Source organism: Mustela erminea, chromosome 2 (assembly GCF_009829155.1).
Source record: "Mustela erminea isolate mMusErm1 chromosome 2, mMusErm1.Pri, whole genome shotgun sequence".
Classification (NCBI taxonomy): Eukaryota; Metazoa; Chordata; class Mammalia; order Carnivora; family Mustelidae; genus Mustela; species Mustela erminea.
This window is the reverse complement of record NC_045615.1, coordinates 24,341,998-24,354,618: the sequence shown is the minus strand read 5'-3', so window position 1 is coordinate 24,354,618 and position 12,621 is coordinate 24,341,998. Positions and strand designations below refer to the sequence as shown.

The 12,621-nt window shown below is 31.6% G+C and overlaps 1 protein-coding gene across 3 annotated transcripts in view; it reads left to right on the top strand.

Annotated features, from left to right (window-relative positions):
* The window catches only part of LRBA (LPS responsive beige-like anchor protein), a 731,121-nt gene that overhangs the window by 149,143 nt on the left and 569,357 nt on the right, over positions 1-12,621 (top strand). For all 3 annotated transcript variants that reach the window (XM_032332488.1, XM_032332486.1, XM_032332485.1), the window contains exons 18-22: positions 574-666; positions 1,852-1,960; positions 2,362-2,443; positions 5,482-5,605; positions 5,921-6,113. In XM_032332488.1, coding sequence (XP_032188379.1) covers positions 574-666; positions 1,852-1,960; positions 2,362-2,443; positions 5,482-5,605; positions 5,921-6,113 — 601 coding nt within the window. The remainder of the gene's footprint in view (positions 1-573; positions 667-1,851; positions 1,961-2,361; positions 2,444-5,481; positions 5,606-5,920; positions 6,114-12,621) is intronic.

Sequence of the window (12,621 nt, the reverse complement as noted above, 5' to 3'; positions counted from 1 at the left end):
TTTTTTTTAAAGATTTTATTTATTTATTTGACAGAGAGAGATCACAAGTAGGCAGAGAGGCAGGCAGAGAGAAGGAGGAAGCAGGCTCCCTGCTGAGCAGAGAGCCCGATGCGGGACTCGATCCCAGGGCCCTGAGATCATGACCTGAGCTGAAGGCAGCGGCTTAACCCACTGAGCCACCCAGGCACCAGACTGTTATTTCTTAGTGGAGAATTGACCCCCTTTATCATAAGCAGTGCCCTTCTTATCTCTGATACCTTACTTTAAAGTCTGCTTTCTCTGAAATTAATGTAACTGTTCTTTTCTTTTGATTAGTGTTAGCATGTTATATTTTTCTCCATTCATTTACTTCTAATGTGTATGTGTCTTCATATATAAGGTGGGTTTCTTGAAGACAGCATATAATTGATACGCAAGTTTTTAAATGTCAGGGATGTATATTCACTTACATCTTAGTTGAAAGTAAGTTTATAATCATGAATATGTTAAAATGCACATATATACCTACATGTTTTAAAACTTTAGTTTTGGAAAATATACTTATCAGTTTGTTTTTAATTTTAATTGCTTCAGTGTCATCTATAAACTTATGGCATCAACAAGTGAAGGAATCAGAGTACAAGCTCTCAAGGCAATGGGCTATTTTTTAAAGCACCTGGCCCCAAAGTGAGTATAGAATTAAATCTAAAATGGGCTGTGGTATATTACTTTTTTTTTTTTTTAATAAATCTTTGGAATAGTATTTGTGTTCTGTGATTTCTCTAGTTCCTCTTTTATTTTTATTTATAAAATCTATATAAATATAATCCCATTTCTATGTATTAAAAACAAAGTGGAAACAGGAGTATATACTCTGTTTTATGTAAAATTTAAATTTTCCTTTTGTTTCTTGTTCATTATAAGAATACATGTGTATAAATGAAATTTTAGAAATGATGGAGACTTCATCTCATGTGGGTTGATTATCATTTGCTTTATCTGACATTTTAACTTCAATGTTTGTCATAATATGTTGTGCTATAAAGATAATTCAAAACTAAAACTTCTTTTTTTTTTCTTAGCTTTGCATATCTTACCTGTTATTCCTTATACCAGGATTGGTTTATTATAAAAACTAAGTGTGGCAATAGAGAAGTGTTGGCAAAGGGTGGTCTTTATGTGGATCCAGTTGGCTTCCTGTAAATAAAGTTTTGTTGGAACATAGCCACAGTCATTTATTTGCTTATTATCTGTCGCTGTTTTCAGATTACAACAGCAGTGTTGAGTTGTTGCTACAGAGACCATATGGTCTACAAAGGCTACAGTATTTACTGTCCAGCCACTTGCAGAAAAAAATTGATGAATCCTAGGGTAGAGTTAAAGTTTATGATACTTTAGTTCATAAATTTTTGCTTGGAAGTTTGATTTTTGTGTATTTATCTTCACAGTATTCATTTTCTAATTCTCTTTCTTTTTTTTCTACCTTTTCCTCCAAATTGTTTTTCTTCTTAATGACTTATTGGGTTTTAGATGATCATCCATAGTAGAGCTCAGCTTAATGCTGATGGAGAGTAGAAACTAGTTAATAAATAATTGCTCTGGAGATTTTCGTGGAGATTTTTGCTATGCTGTGAACATAGCCAGTCTTGTATTTTTTTTTTTTTAAACTGTAGCTGTGCTTACCCTGTAGTTTGCATTTCTCTCCTTAAAGAATTTGTGACCTTACGAATTTTAGGTTGAAGAAAATTTGGAGTTACTGAGTTGGAATTTGTTGATGATGTGAAAAACATTTTTCTGTCTTCATCCAACTTGCATTCTAAATAGTGGATAATCATATTCTGCATTTGGTTATTTCTTTTTATGAAATTGCAGAAGAAAAGCTGAAGTTATGCTTGGACATGGATTATTTTCATTGCTAGCAGAAAGACTCATGCTTCAGACAAATTTAATCACAATGACCACATACAATGTTTTGTTTGAGGTAGGAAATATATAGAATTTAATTTTACTAATTTCTTATTTTGAGTGTGCCTGTATAACTTAATTGATGAAATAAGATAATTTAGGTTTGATACACAATTTTGAAATTAGTTATATGAATATGTGGCTGCATCTTAAATCTATTAATTATGAATTATTAATCCATAATTACATCTCTGTTAAGTATTTCTTCCATCGTATTGACTATTTGATGTCTCATTTTGTAATTAAGTAAAAAGAGTCATAATTTTGAAATTATTTATTTTATATAATGCAGAAGATATTTACCGTGATAGCATTGTATTGTATTCTTAATATTGATTAGTACTGTACTTAAAGTTCATTAATAGCCATGGTAGTACAGTGATTATGCTAATATAATCTATTGTTTTACTTCTGTAGATTCTTATAGAGCATATTTGTACTCAAGTGATACACAAACAGCATCCAGATCCTGATTCTTCAGTAAAGATTCAAAATCCTCGTATGTATTTTATTTACTTTTATTTTTGTTTGTTTTTGTTTTCTCTAGCTTTATGGAGTATAATTGACATATAATACTGTATAAGTTTAAGATTTACAGCCTCATGTCTGATTTATCTATACGTTGTGAAATGATTACACAGTAAGGTTAGTTAACACATCCATCACTGCAAAGTTAGAATTTTTTGTGTGTATGTGTGCTGAGGACGTTTAACTTTCCATTATACAATACAGTATTGTTACGTATGGTCACCATATTGTACATTAGATCCCTAGAACTTACCCACGTTATGACTGGAAGTTTGTATCCTTTCAGTACTTCACTCATTTCTCTTCTCTTTTTAAAATACTCTTAACTACTTTTGGCTAATAAAAAGAAAGTCACTGAGAAAAACCCAAAGGTGATATTGTTGAAAACATACCGTTCAAAGAATATTTCATTATAGGCAATGAAATAATACTAATTTTATCATTGGTTAATGTTGAGTATAAATTCAAATTGACCTTAGGTTATATAGAAATGTTTATATAGAGGTTTTGAAGAATTGTATGTGTAAGATACTGATTTCATATATGTTCAGATTTTCAGTAAAGTTTTTATTGTACTGTTCAGTGATGTCAGGCCAAATTACATGAACCATGGATGTAGCTTTCATCTCAAATTATTGTCAAGTTAAGAATACCACATTTGGAATTGAAAAATATCTGCTTTCTTTATTGTTTATGAACTTAGTCTTGTCTAACAGTCTTTTCTTTGATATTTAGATTTCTTAAGCACTTATACAAAGTGTACATTTTTCATCTTTTTAAGATTATTGACATTAAAATAACTGGTTTGTAGAGTTTTAAAATTTAATTACCTTTTGGATGGTGAATTGTGTTTGTGGTACTCTCTTTTAGTACTAGTTTTAAAAACACATTTCTGAAGCCTAATTTTCCTCAGCCTTCAGGGAGACTTGATGTCATTATTTTAGAGAGTTAAAAAAAGGAAACCTTGACTGTATTTATATAAATGTAAAATATATTTTATGTGATTATGGGGAAGATGGCTTATTGAAGTAAGAATTTTAGAATATATTATCTAATATGTAGAATTAGAATATATTTAAAATATATATATTTATAATATAAAAGGATTTTAGAATATATTATATTCTATAATATAATTATATTATATTAATATATAATTATATATTATATATTGTAATTATATAATTATAATATATAATAATATATTATAATTAAATTAAATATAATATATAATTATATATTAATATAATATATAATGTAATTATATATAATATAATACAATATTTAGAATATATTATATAGAATATATATAAATATAAAATATATTTTATGTGATTATGGGGAAGATGGGTTATTAAAGTAAGAATTTTAAAATATATTTAGAATATTTAGATTATATCTAAATAAAGAATATTTAGAATAATTTTAAAGTATATTGAAATATTAGACTATATTATCTAAATATTTAGAATATACTTAGAATATATAATATTACAGTATACTAATAACATATCTTTAGAATATTAATATATTAATATTAATATATGTAGGATATATTAATATATTTAGAATATTAATATATTTAGGATATATTAAATTAAGAATATATACTAAATAGAATATATTAGGATATAATTATAGAGTATACATATAGAATAATATAGGTAATACACTGACTCAGAAAAGACATACCATAGAGTATGGTGTTTAAAAACATAAGCTGCCTGGCTTTTTATCTTGTCTGTGACTTTGGGTAAATTATTTAATTTCTGTGTTTCTCACTTTTCTTATCTCTAAAATGGGGATAATAACAGTATTTACCAATCACTGTATATGGGTTAATACCTGTATTTTCTTAAAACAGTGGCTCAAAATAGCATATTTCTCGAAATTAGTGGTTAGTCTCGTCATCGTTATCATTATTATGATTATCGTCATCATGGTTTTCATTGTTCAGGTAGAGAAGTTTTTAGTTTGTCATTAGAAGAATTCAGAAATTACTCCCCAAATGTCTTTCATTGTATTTATTGATAAAGTAGCTTCATACTTACTGTTGTACTTATTGCTTCAGAATCACCAAAGAACCTTGGCAAAAGGCTAATTTAGAAGTTCTGAATTGTAATTGGGTAAAAACTTATTTAACTTTAGATTTAGGGTTATAGCTGTTCTTGTTTCTTTAAAGTTCTGTATTTAAGTATATATTTTAAAGAATTTTTTTTTCCTTAAAGCTAAGTATTAGAAATTTATACAGTGTTATATTTAAGACCATTACAGTAGCAGTTCATTTGTATTTATTTGGGGTGTTGAATAGGTTTTAATTTCTGTTGAGTTTTTTTTTTTTTTAAAGATTTTATTTATTTATTTGAGAGAGAAACAGTGAGAGAGAGCATGAGCGAGGAGAAGGTCAGAGAGCGAAGCAGACTCCCCATGGAGCTGGGAGCCTGATGCGGGACTCGATCCCGGGACTCCGGGATCATGACCTGAGCCGAAGGCAGTCGTCCAACCAACTGAGCCACCCAGGCGTCCATTTCTGTTGAGTTTTTAATCTAATTTTAGTTTTGAACTTCTGGAAGAAAATTTTGATAACTTTTAAATTTCATGATAAAGAAAGGCTATATGCATACCAGGAATTTTGTTGAAGAAACTGAGTTTTTTCTGAGATTCTGATTATAGCTTTTTTTTTTTTTTTTTTCCAAGATCCACTTTACTGTTTGGCAGAGATAGTGAGAGTTGTCAATAGTTTTACTATTATTTAATTCACTTTTAATTTAATTTGATTTAATGTAATATTCAACTTTTATACATTTGTAATGAGAAATATAAATTCCCTTTCTTATGGATGCTTTTAGTGAATGTATTGTTACTCTTTTCTGCATATGATTTTTTTTTAAATAACAAAAATGGATGTTTTCATTTATGTCAGGGAAACTAGAGAAATATATTAATGATATTTCATCATTAATTTTTTGTGATATTTTGGTTTTTATTAATTTATGAATTATCTTACAGAGATACTAAAAGTAATTGCAACCCTACTTCGAAATTCTCCCCAGTGTCCAGAGAGCATGGAAGTTCGCAGAGCCTTTCTTTCTGACATGATTAAACTTTTTAATAACAGTAGAGAAAACAGAAGGTAAGTGGGATCAGAAAGCAATGATTTGCACTATTCAAGTCCAGGTTTGAGTGAAACATTTTTTTCTAATAAGGATTGTTTTAAAAAATACTGTGAAATGAATTTTCCATATGCTTTTTTCATTAGAGGTATATAGATAATGTACCATACATTTAAACTGAGTTTTCAGTACCCCTGTCTTTAATTGTTTTAAATCATACATAGAGGTGCCTTTTTGGGGTTATTTTGTTTTAAACTTTTACTTTTTAGAATTCTTAGGGATAAGTTTGTTTTTTTTCCCCCCCCAGTACTTCAGTATCCTTTTATAATTTTCAGGAGCTTGCTACAGTGTTCTGTATGGCAAGAGTGGATGCTTTCTCTTTGCTATTTCAATCCTAAGAATTCTGATGAGCAAAAGATAACAGAAATGGTGTATGCCATATTCAGAATCCTACTTTACCATGCAGTCAAATATGAGTGGGGTGGCTGGCGTGTGTGGGTAGACACCTTATCAATCACACATTCAAAGGTAAGTTTTTTTTTTTAAATGAAAATGTATTTTAGTGTTTTAAATGTCTATAATTTTGATTTTACTCATTATTCTCTGAAAACGCAGTGAAAGGAACAACTTTTTAAAAAAGGGAATCTCTAGACAGAAAGTTTATCCAATGTTTTTAGAATCAAAATATGTTTTTCAAATGTTATTTTTATGTATGCTTACCTTAATAAAGTGAAACCTCATGCCACAACATAAAGAAAGATATTTTTGTAGATAGGGTTCTCTGAATTTTAGGATACTTGGAAGCTTTTGAACACAAGGTGGCGCAGTATAGTCAAAGATGAGGTGTTATTCTAATAATGTAAGGTGGTTGAATAAATAGAAAAGCTCAGGCTAATGTTTGATCTTTGCTCACATTACAGTCAGTTAAAAAATTGATTTGAAAGAAGCTGCTAGTCTTTTTTTTTTTAACCTAAGCCAGTGTAAGTTAGTTATTTATGGATGGCTTTTGTTTGAAATTGTTTACAAAATACTCTAGATACACAAGAAGGTATAAAGAATAATATATCTACCGGTATTTATGATATTGGATTCTCCATCCCAGTTGCTTTGTCTGTCATTGTTAGCCCCTCTCTCCTTCCCCGCTAACCTTAATTTGGATGTTTCAGTATTTCTGTTTCTTATATATATTTTTAACAACACACACATGTCTAAACACTAAAGAATTTTACTTTTTATGTTTATACTTAATATAAATGGTATCATATTAAACACATTTTCTGTAGCTTGCTGTTTTTACTTGTCATTGTTTGAGATTCATCCACATTGACCCATGTAATTGTGTTCATTTTTTCAGTTGTGTTGTATTCCATGGCATGGCTTTATTCATTTACCGGTCAATGAGTATTTTTGATACATTTTGAATTTGGAAGTTTCCCTTTCTATATTCCTAGAAGTGGACTTGCTGACTTGTGAGATGCAAGTGTTGAACATTAGATAATAATGCAGATTTTTTCCCAAGTAGTATATCCATTTCTGTGCTTGCTGGTAATGTGTAAGTTCTCATTACTTTGCATTACTTCATTACTTGGTTTGGCTGAAGTTTTAAAATTTGCAAATTTGACAAATTTTAAATGTTGAATTGCCATAATTTTAATTTATATTATTGTGTCATAGGAGCTTTACAGATACATTCTTGTCTTAATCTCTTGCTTGCTCTATTATTTATGAATATCTTCTGCCAATTTGTGGTTTAGTGACTTAATTTTTAGAGTTTCATATTTGTATCTTCTGAGGAAATTTTACATTTCAAATAATGCATAAAATTTGTTAATTTCTTTTATGGTTTATGTATTTTGTGTCTTGTTCAACAGCTCTTCCTGTATTCAGAAGGAATATAATTATATAAATTATAAATTGACTAGAAGGAATAAAAAATAGAAATGATACATTTGATATATCTTTTAATGTTTTATTGACTATCATAGTTATTTCTCTGAAATATTTTGCCATTCTTTTGGAGTATATTATTTCCTAAATATATATTTTTAGGTGTTTGAATAATTTTTAGTTATTTGAATGTACTTAAGAGTTATTTATTCTGCTTTCTCATTACTTAATGAGAGGAAGGTATATTACTATCATAAGGATTTACAAAGATAGCTTAGATTGGAAGATACCACTACTAATTTATGTTTGTAAGAGCCATTTATAAAATCAAGTCTTTCTATTGCTAAATTAAAAAAAAGACTTGATTTTATAAAATGGCTTTTAATCACTCCATTTTTGAGCTTACCAGTTTTGTCTAAGGCTGGGTTCAGTCAAATATGGCATGAGAGTCAAATCTAGCGCAATGTGTTTTTGTAAATAAAGTTTTATTGAAACATAACTACCTCCATTTATTTATATATTTTCCTCTGGCTGCTTTCATGCCACAGGTATTCAGTATTTGCAACAGAGACTGTATGGCTTCCAACTCTTAAGATATGTACTGTTTGGTACTTTGTACAGAGACTGTTTGCAATCTCTTATCTAACTTAATTTAGTTTGTGCTGGTGCCCAGATCTTTTTTTTTTTTTTAACTAACATATAATGTATTATTTGCCCCAGGGGTATACAGGTATACAGGTCTATGAATCATGAGGCTTACACATTTCACAGCACTCAGTGTAACACATACCCTCCCCAATGTCCATAACTCCACTTTCTGCTAGTATTGTTTTCCTCTTTATAAGTGATCATGAGAAGAACAGGATTGAGTTTGGGTCTTATATACATTTGGATTGGATTTCATATCTGTGTGGGGGAATTCTAGATTAGCAGAGTGCCAGTATAAATTAGACTTTTCAGATTTTCAAAATGGTTTTTTTGAAGAAAAAAAAAAAAACTTTCTCTATGCACTTCTGTTTGTTCAAGTCCTTCAGAAGAATGGCTAGAGGAGTATAATCTTGAGAGCAGTAGTATTACAAAAGTATAATCTTGGGAGCTTGGGAAACCTTTTTAGGAAGGTATGAGGTCCTCCTTTCCCAGCTACATATCTATTTGAAAGTGGGGTTTTTTCATATACATAGACCAAAATAGTGTATAATAACAGATAGAATATAAAAGCAGATATTAGAATGCAACCATCATCTATTAAGCTAGAATTTTGAGATTTGCAAAAATGTGAAATCCTAGCACTCTTCTCATTATTTTGTTTTGAAAAAGTCTTTTTTTTAAAAATTTTTTCAATTTATTTATTTTCAGAAAAACAGTATTCATTATTTTTTCACCACACCCAGTGCTCCATGCAATCTGTGCCCTCTATAGTACCCACCGCCTGGTACCCCAACCTCCCACACCCCCGCCACTTCAAACCCCTCAGTTTGTTTTTCAGAGTCCATAGTCTCTTATGATTCACCTCCCCTTCCAATTTACCCCAACTCCCTTCTCCTCTCTAACACCCCTTGTCCTCCATGATATTCGTTATGCTCCACAAATAAGTGAAACCATATGATAATTGACTCTCTCTGCTTGACTTATTTCACTCAGCATAATCTCTTCCAGTCCCGTCCATGTTGCTACAAAAGTTGGGTATCATCCTTTCTGATGGAGGCATAATACTCCATAGTGTATATGGACCACATCTTCCTTATCCATTTGTCCGTTGAAGGGCATCTTGTTTCGTTCCATAGTTTGGTGACCGTGGCCATTGCTGCTATAAACATTGGGGGTACAGATGGCCCTTCTTTTCACGACATCTATATCTTTGGGGTAAATACCCAGGAGTGCAATTGCAGGGTCATAGGGAAGTTTTATTTTTAATTTCTTGAGGAATCTCCACACTGTTCTCCAAAGAGGCTGCACCAACTTGCATTCCCACCAACAGTGTAAGAGGGTTCCCCTTTCTCCACATCCTCTCCAACACATTGTTGTTTCCTGTTTTGTTAATTTTGGCCATTCTAACTTGTGTAAGGTGATATCTCAATGTGGTTTTAATTTGAATCTCCCTGAGGGCTAATGATGATAAACATTTTTTCATGTGTCTGATAGCCATTTGTATGTCTTGATTGGAGAAGTGTCTGTTCATATCTTCTTCCCATTTTTTGATATGTTTGCCTGTTTTGTGTGTGTTGAGTTTGAGGAGTTCATTATAGATTCTGGATATCAACCTTTTCTCTGTACTGTCATTTGCAAATATCTTCTCCCATTCCGTGGGTTGCCTCTTTGTGTTTTTGACTGTTTCTTTTGCTGTGCAGAAGCTTTTGATTTTGATGAAGTCCCAAAAGTTTATTTTCGCTTTAGTTTCCTTTGCCTTTGGAGACATATCTTGAAAGAAGTTGCTGTGGCTGATATCGAAGAGATTACTGCCTATGTTCTCCTCTAGGATTCTGATGGATTCCTGTCTCAGGTTGAGGTCTTTTATCCAATTTGAGTTTATCTTTGTATACGGTGTAAGAGAATGGTCGAGTTTCATTCTTCTACATATAGCTGAAAAAGTCTTTTTTAAAGAAATGTTTATATTAATGTAATCCTTTTTGTTGTTTTAAAGTTAATTAGTATTTGTAAAATTTCTTACTCTAATATGGTAAGTAGTAATAGTTATACCTCATATAAATAAAAAGTTTTGGGGAGCCTCAGTACTTTTAAGAGTGTAAAGCATCCTGATACAAAACATCTTGAGAACTGCTGAAATCATAGGGTATTTAGGGCAGTAGTCTAGTCTCTACGTACAAAATAAAAAGGCTGGACTAGGAAGTACCTCAGGTATCTTTGAACTTTTGAGCATTTATTTATATCCAGTTACCAGTCCATTTATATAAGCAATAAGGAGAATATGGGGTTTGGACACAGAGTAGTTCTGGCTTTGAATTCTGGTGTGTAGTAGTTTTTACTTGTATAAACTCAGGCAAGTTTCTAAAATTTTCTTAACCGTAAGTGTCTAATATAGAAATGGTCAATGAGGATATAAATGTGAAGTTAATGAAAGAAATAACAGAAAATCGAATGAACTATTCGGTGACTATTTTCCTCTGTTAAAACTCTATCATTATGGGGCGCCTGGGTGACTCAGTGGGTTAAGCCTCTTCCTTCAGCTCAGGTCATGATTTCAGGTCCTGGATTGAGCCCCACATAGGGCTCTTTGCTCAGTGGGGAACCTGCTTCTCTCTCTCTCTCTGCCTTCCTCTCTGCCTACTTGTGATCTTTCTCTGTCAAATAAATAAATAAAATCTTTAAAAAAAACCCACAAAACTCTATCAATCTTCCTAGTCATGTTTTCATTCTCACTGTCAACATTCTAGTTCAGGCCCCAACTCACTTCATGTTTAATATAAATTCAACTTTTAAAATGAGGAATTACTTATATCCCCAATAATTTGTGTAGCACTATATGCTGTGAACTGTTACAGTGGAAGAATTGTGACTATCCAGCTTAACATGCTGTGTGGGTCTCCCTATCCAATCCCCACCCCAAACCTAATCACCATTTTGAATTTTGTGCTTACCATTTCCTTCTTAAAAATCATTAAAAAATGTATTCCTTAGTGATATATTATCTAGTTTTCCCTATTTTTATAGTTATGAAAATGACATAAAAAAAAGAAAATGACATCATACTTTGTGGATGCTTCTCTTACTTACTTTTTTCTCTGTCAAACCTTTTATTTTTAAGTTTTTTTTTTATTGTCACATACAGCTTGGGTTTGTTCATTCACAGTGCTGTGAATAACTGAGGTGTTCAAAGGCAGTGGTTTTCCTGTAGTTGTCAGTTTAATACTTCTTATAACTGTGACTTACAGTAAGGACTTTATCGTAGCCACATATGTATGTAGATGGACTCACAGAAACCCTTCTCCTCTCACACACCTGAAACCTAGGTTTCAGGAGACAGTATTTGCCCTTACTAAACTTTGGTTGATAGAGATGCATTCTTATGTTTAAAAATGCTGATGATGCCCCATCGAGTTGATTCTGTGATCAGCCAGCTGAATTATCTTCAATTTGAAAAGAGCACTGCTCTAGGAAATATAAGTAGAATTGCTAGATTCTAAGTAATGGTCTACCCTCTAATCCATGACACTTCAGGTTTCTTATTTTTGCAAGGTTTTGTATTCTGCCTACATTAAAGTTTTTTTCCCCACTCAGTGATTTTGTATGTAGTTTTTTATACATGTCTAGATCACTTTGACTCTGCATATTTCTAATGGTCAGTAGCCTTAGGTATTATTTTCCTCTAGATTTATTAAGCTAAAAATAACTTATATAGTGTTATTCCCTCCATAAACACTTTGTTCTGATTTTCATAAAAAGGGAAATAATGTAATTTTTTTAAACAAAATAGTTTTTTCTACCTTATCTTTCATTTTCCCTTGAAAAAAGAGTTTCTTACCTTACCTTCCACTGTTTTACTTGGCAAAAATCTTTGCTCTGTGTTGGTTCTAGTCTTATATCAGTCTTTGTTAAATCTTCATTTTTGTTTACATGGCATCGGCTTTGTATTCCTTTGTACTTAACCAAATCCTTTATATTTTTCAGGAATTTAGCTAATTAAATCACTTATATGACAGTTTTCATACAGAATTTATGAATGAATTACATTCTGTATGAATTACAGTGCTTAATTTTCTGTTGGTATCTTAAATGTCCTTTCTCTCCCTCCTTTCCCCCTTCCCCTGACTTCCTCCTGTCTTTCTCTCCCCATGTACCTCCTCACACTCCCTAGTCATCAACTAATCAGTCTTTTGTACCTGCTAACTCTGTTGCTTTGACTGTGGGTACCTAGTGCAGTCTGTGCTGCCTTCTGTCACTGGCAGCTAACTCCCCCCATTTGCTTGTCTCTTCTTTTATCCACACTCAGACTTTGCTGTCCTTCTCTCTGTTTTTCCCTTCAGCATTCCTCCATCCCTTCCGTACCCCTGCCTTCACCCTTCCCCCAGTCTATGTTTCTTTTTTGGGGGGGTTTTATCCTTAGTGAATCTGTGTTTGTTTTGTCCCTGCTTCTTTCCTCCCCACTCTGTCTGTTGGATAGTTCGGTACTCTTGGTCTCTCTTGATCATTT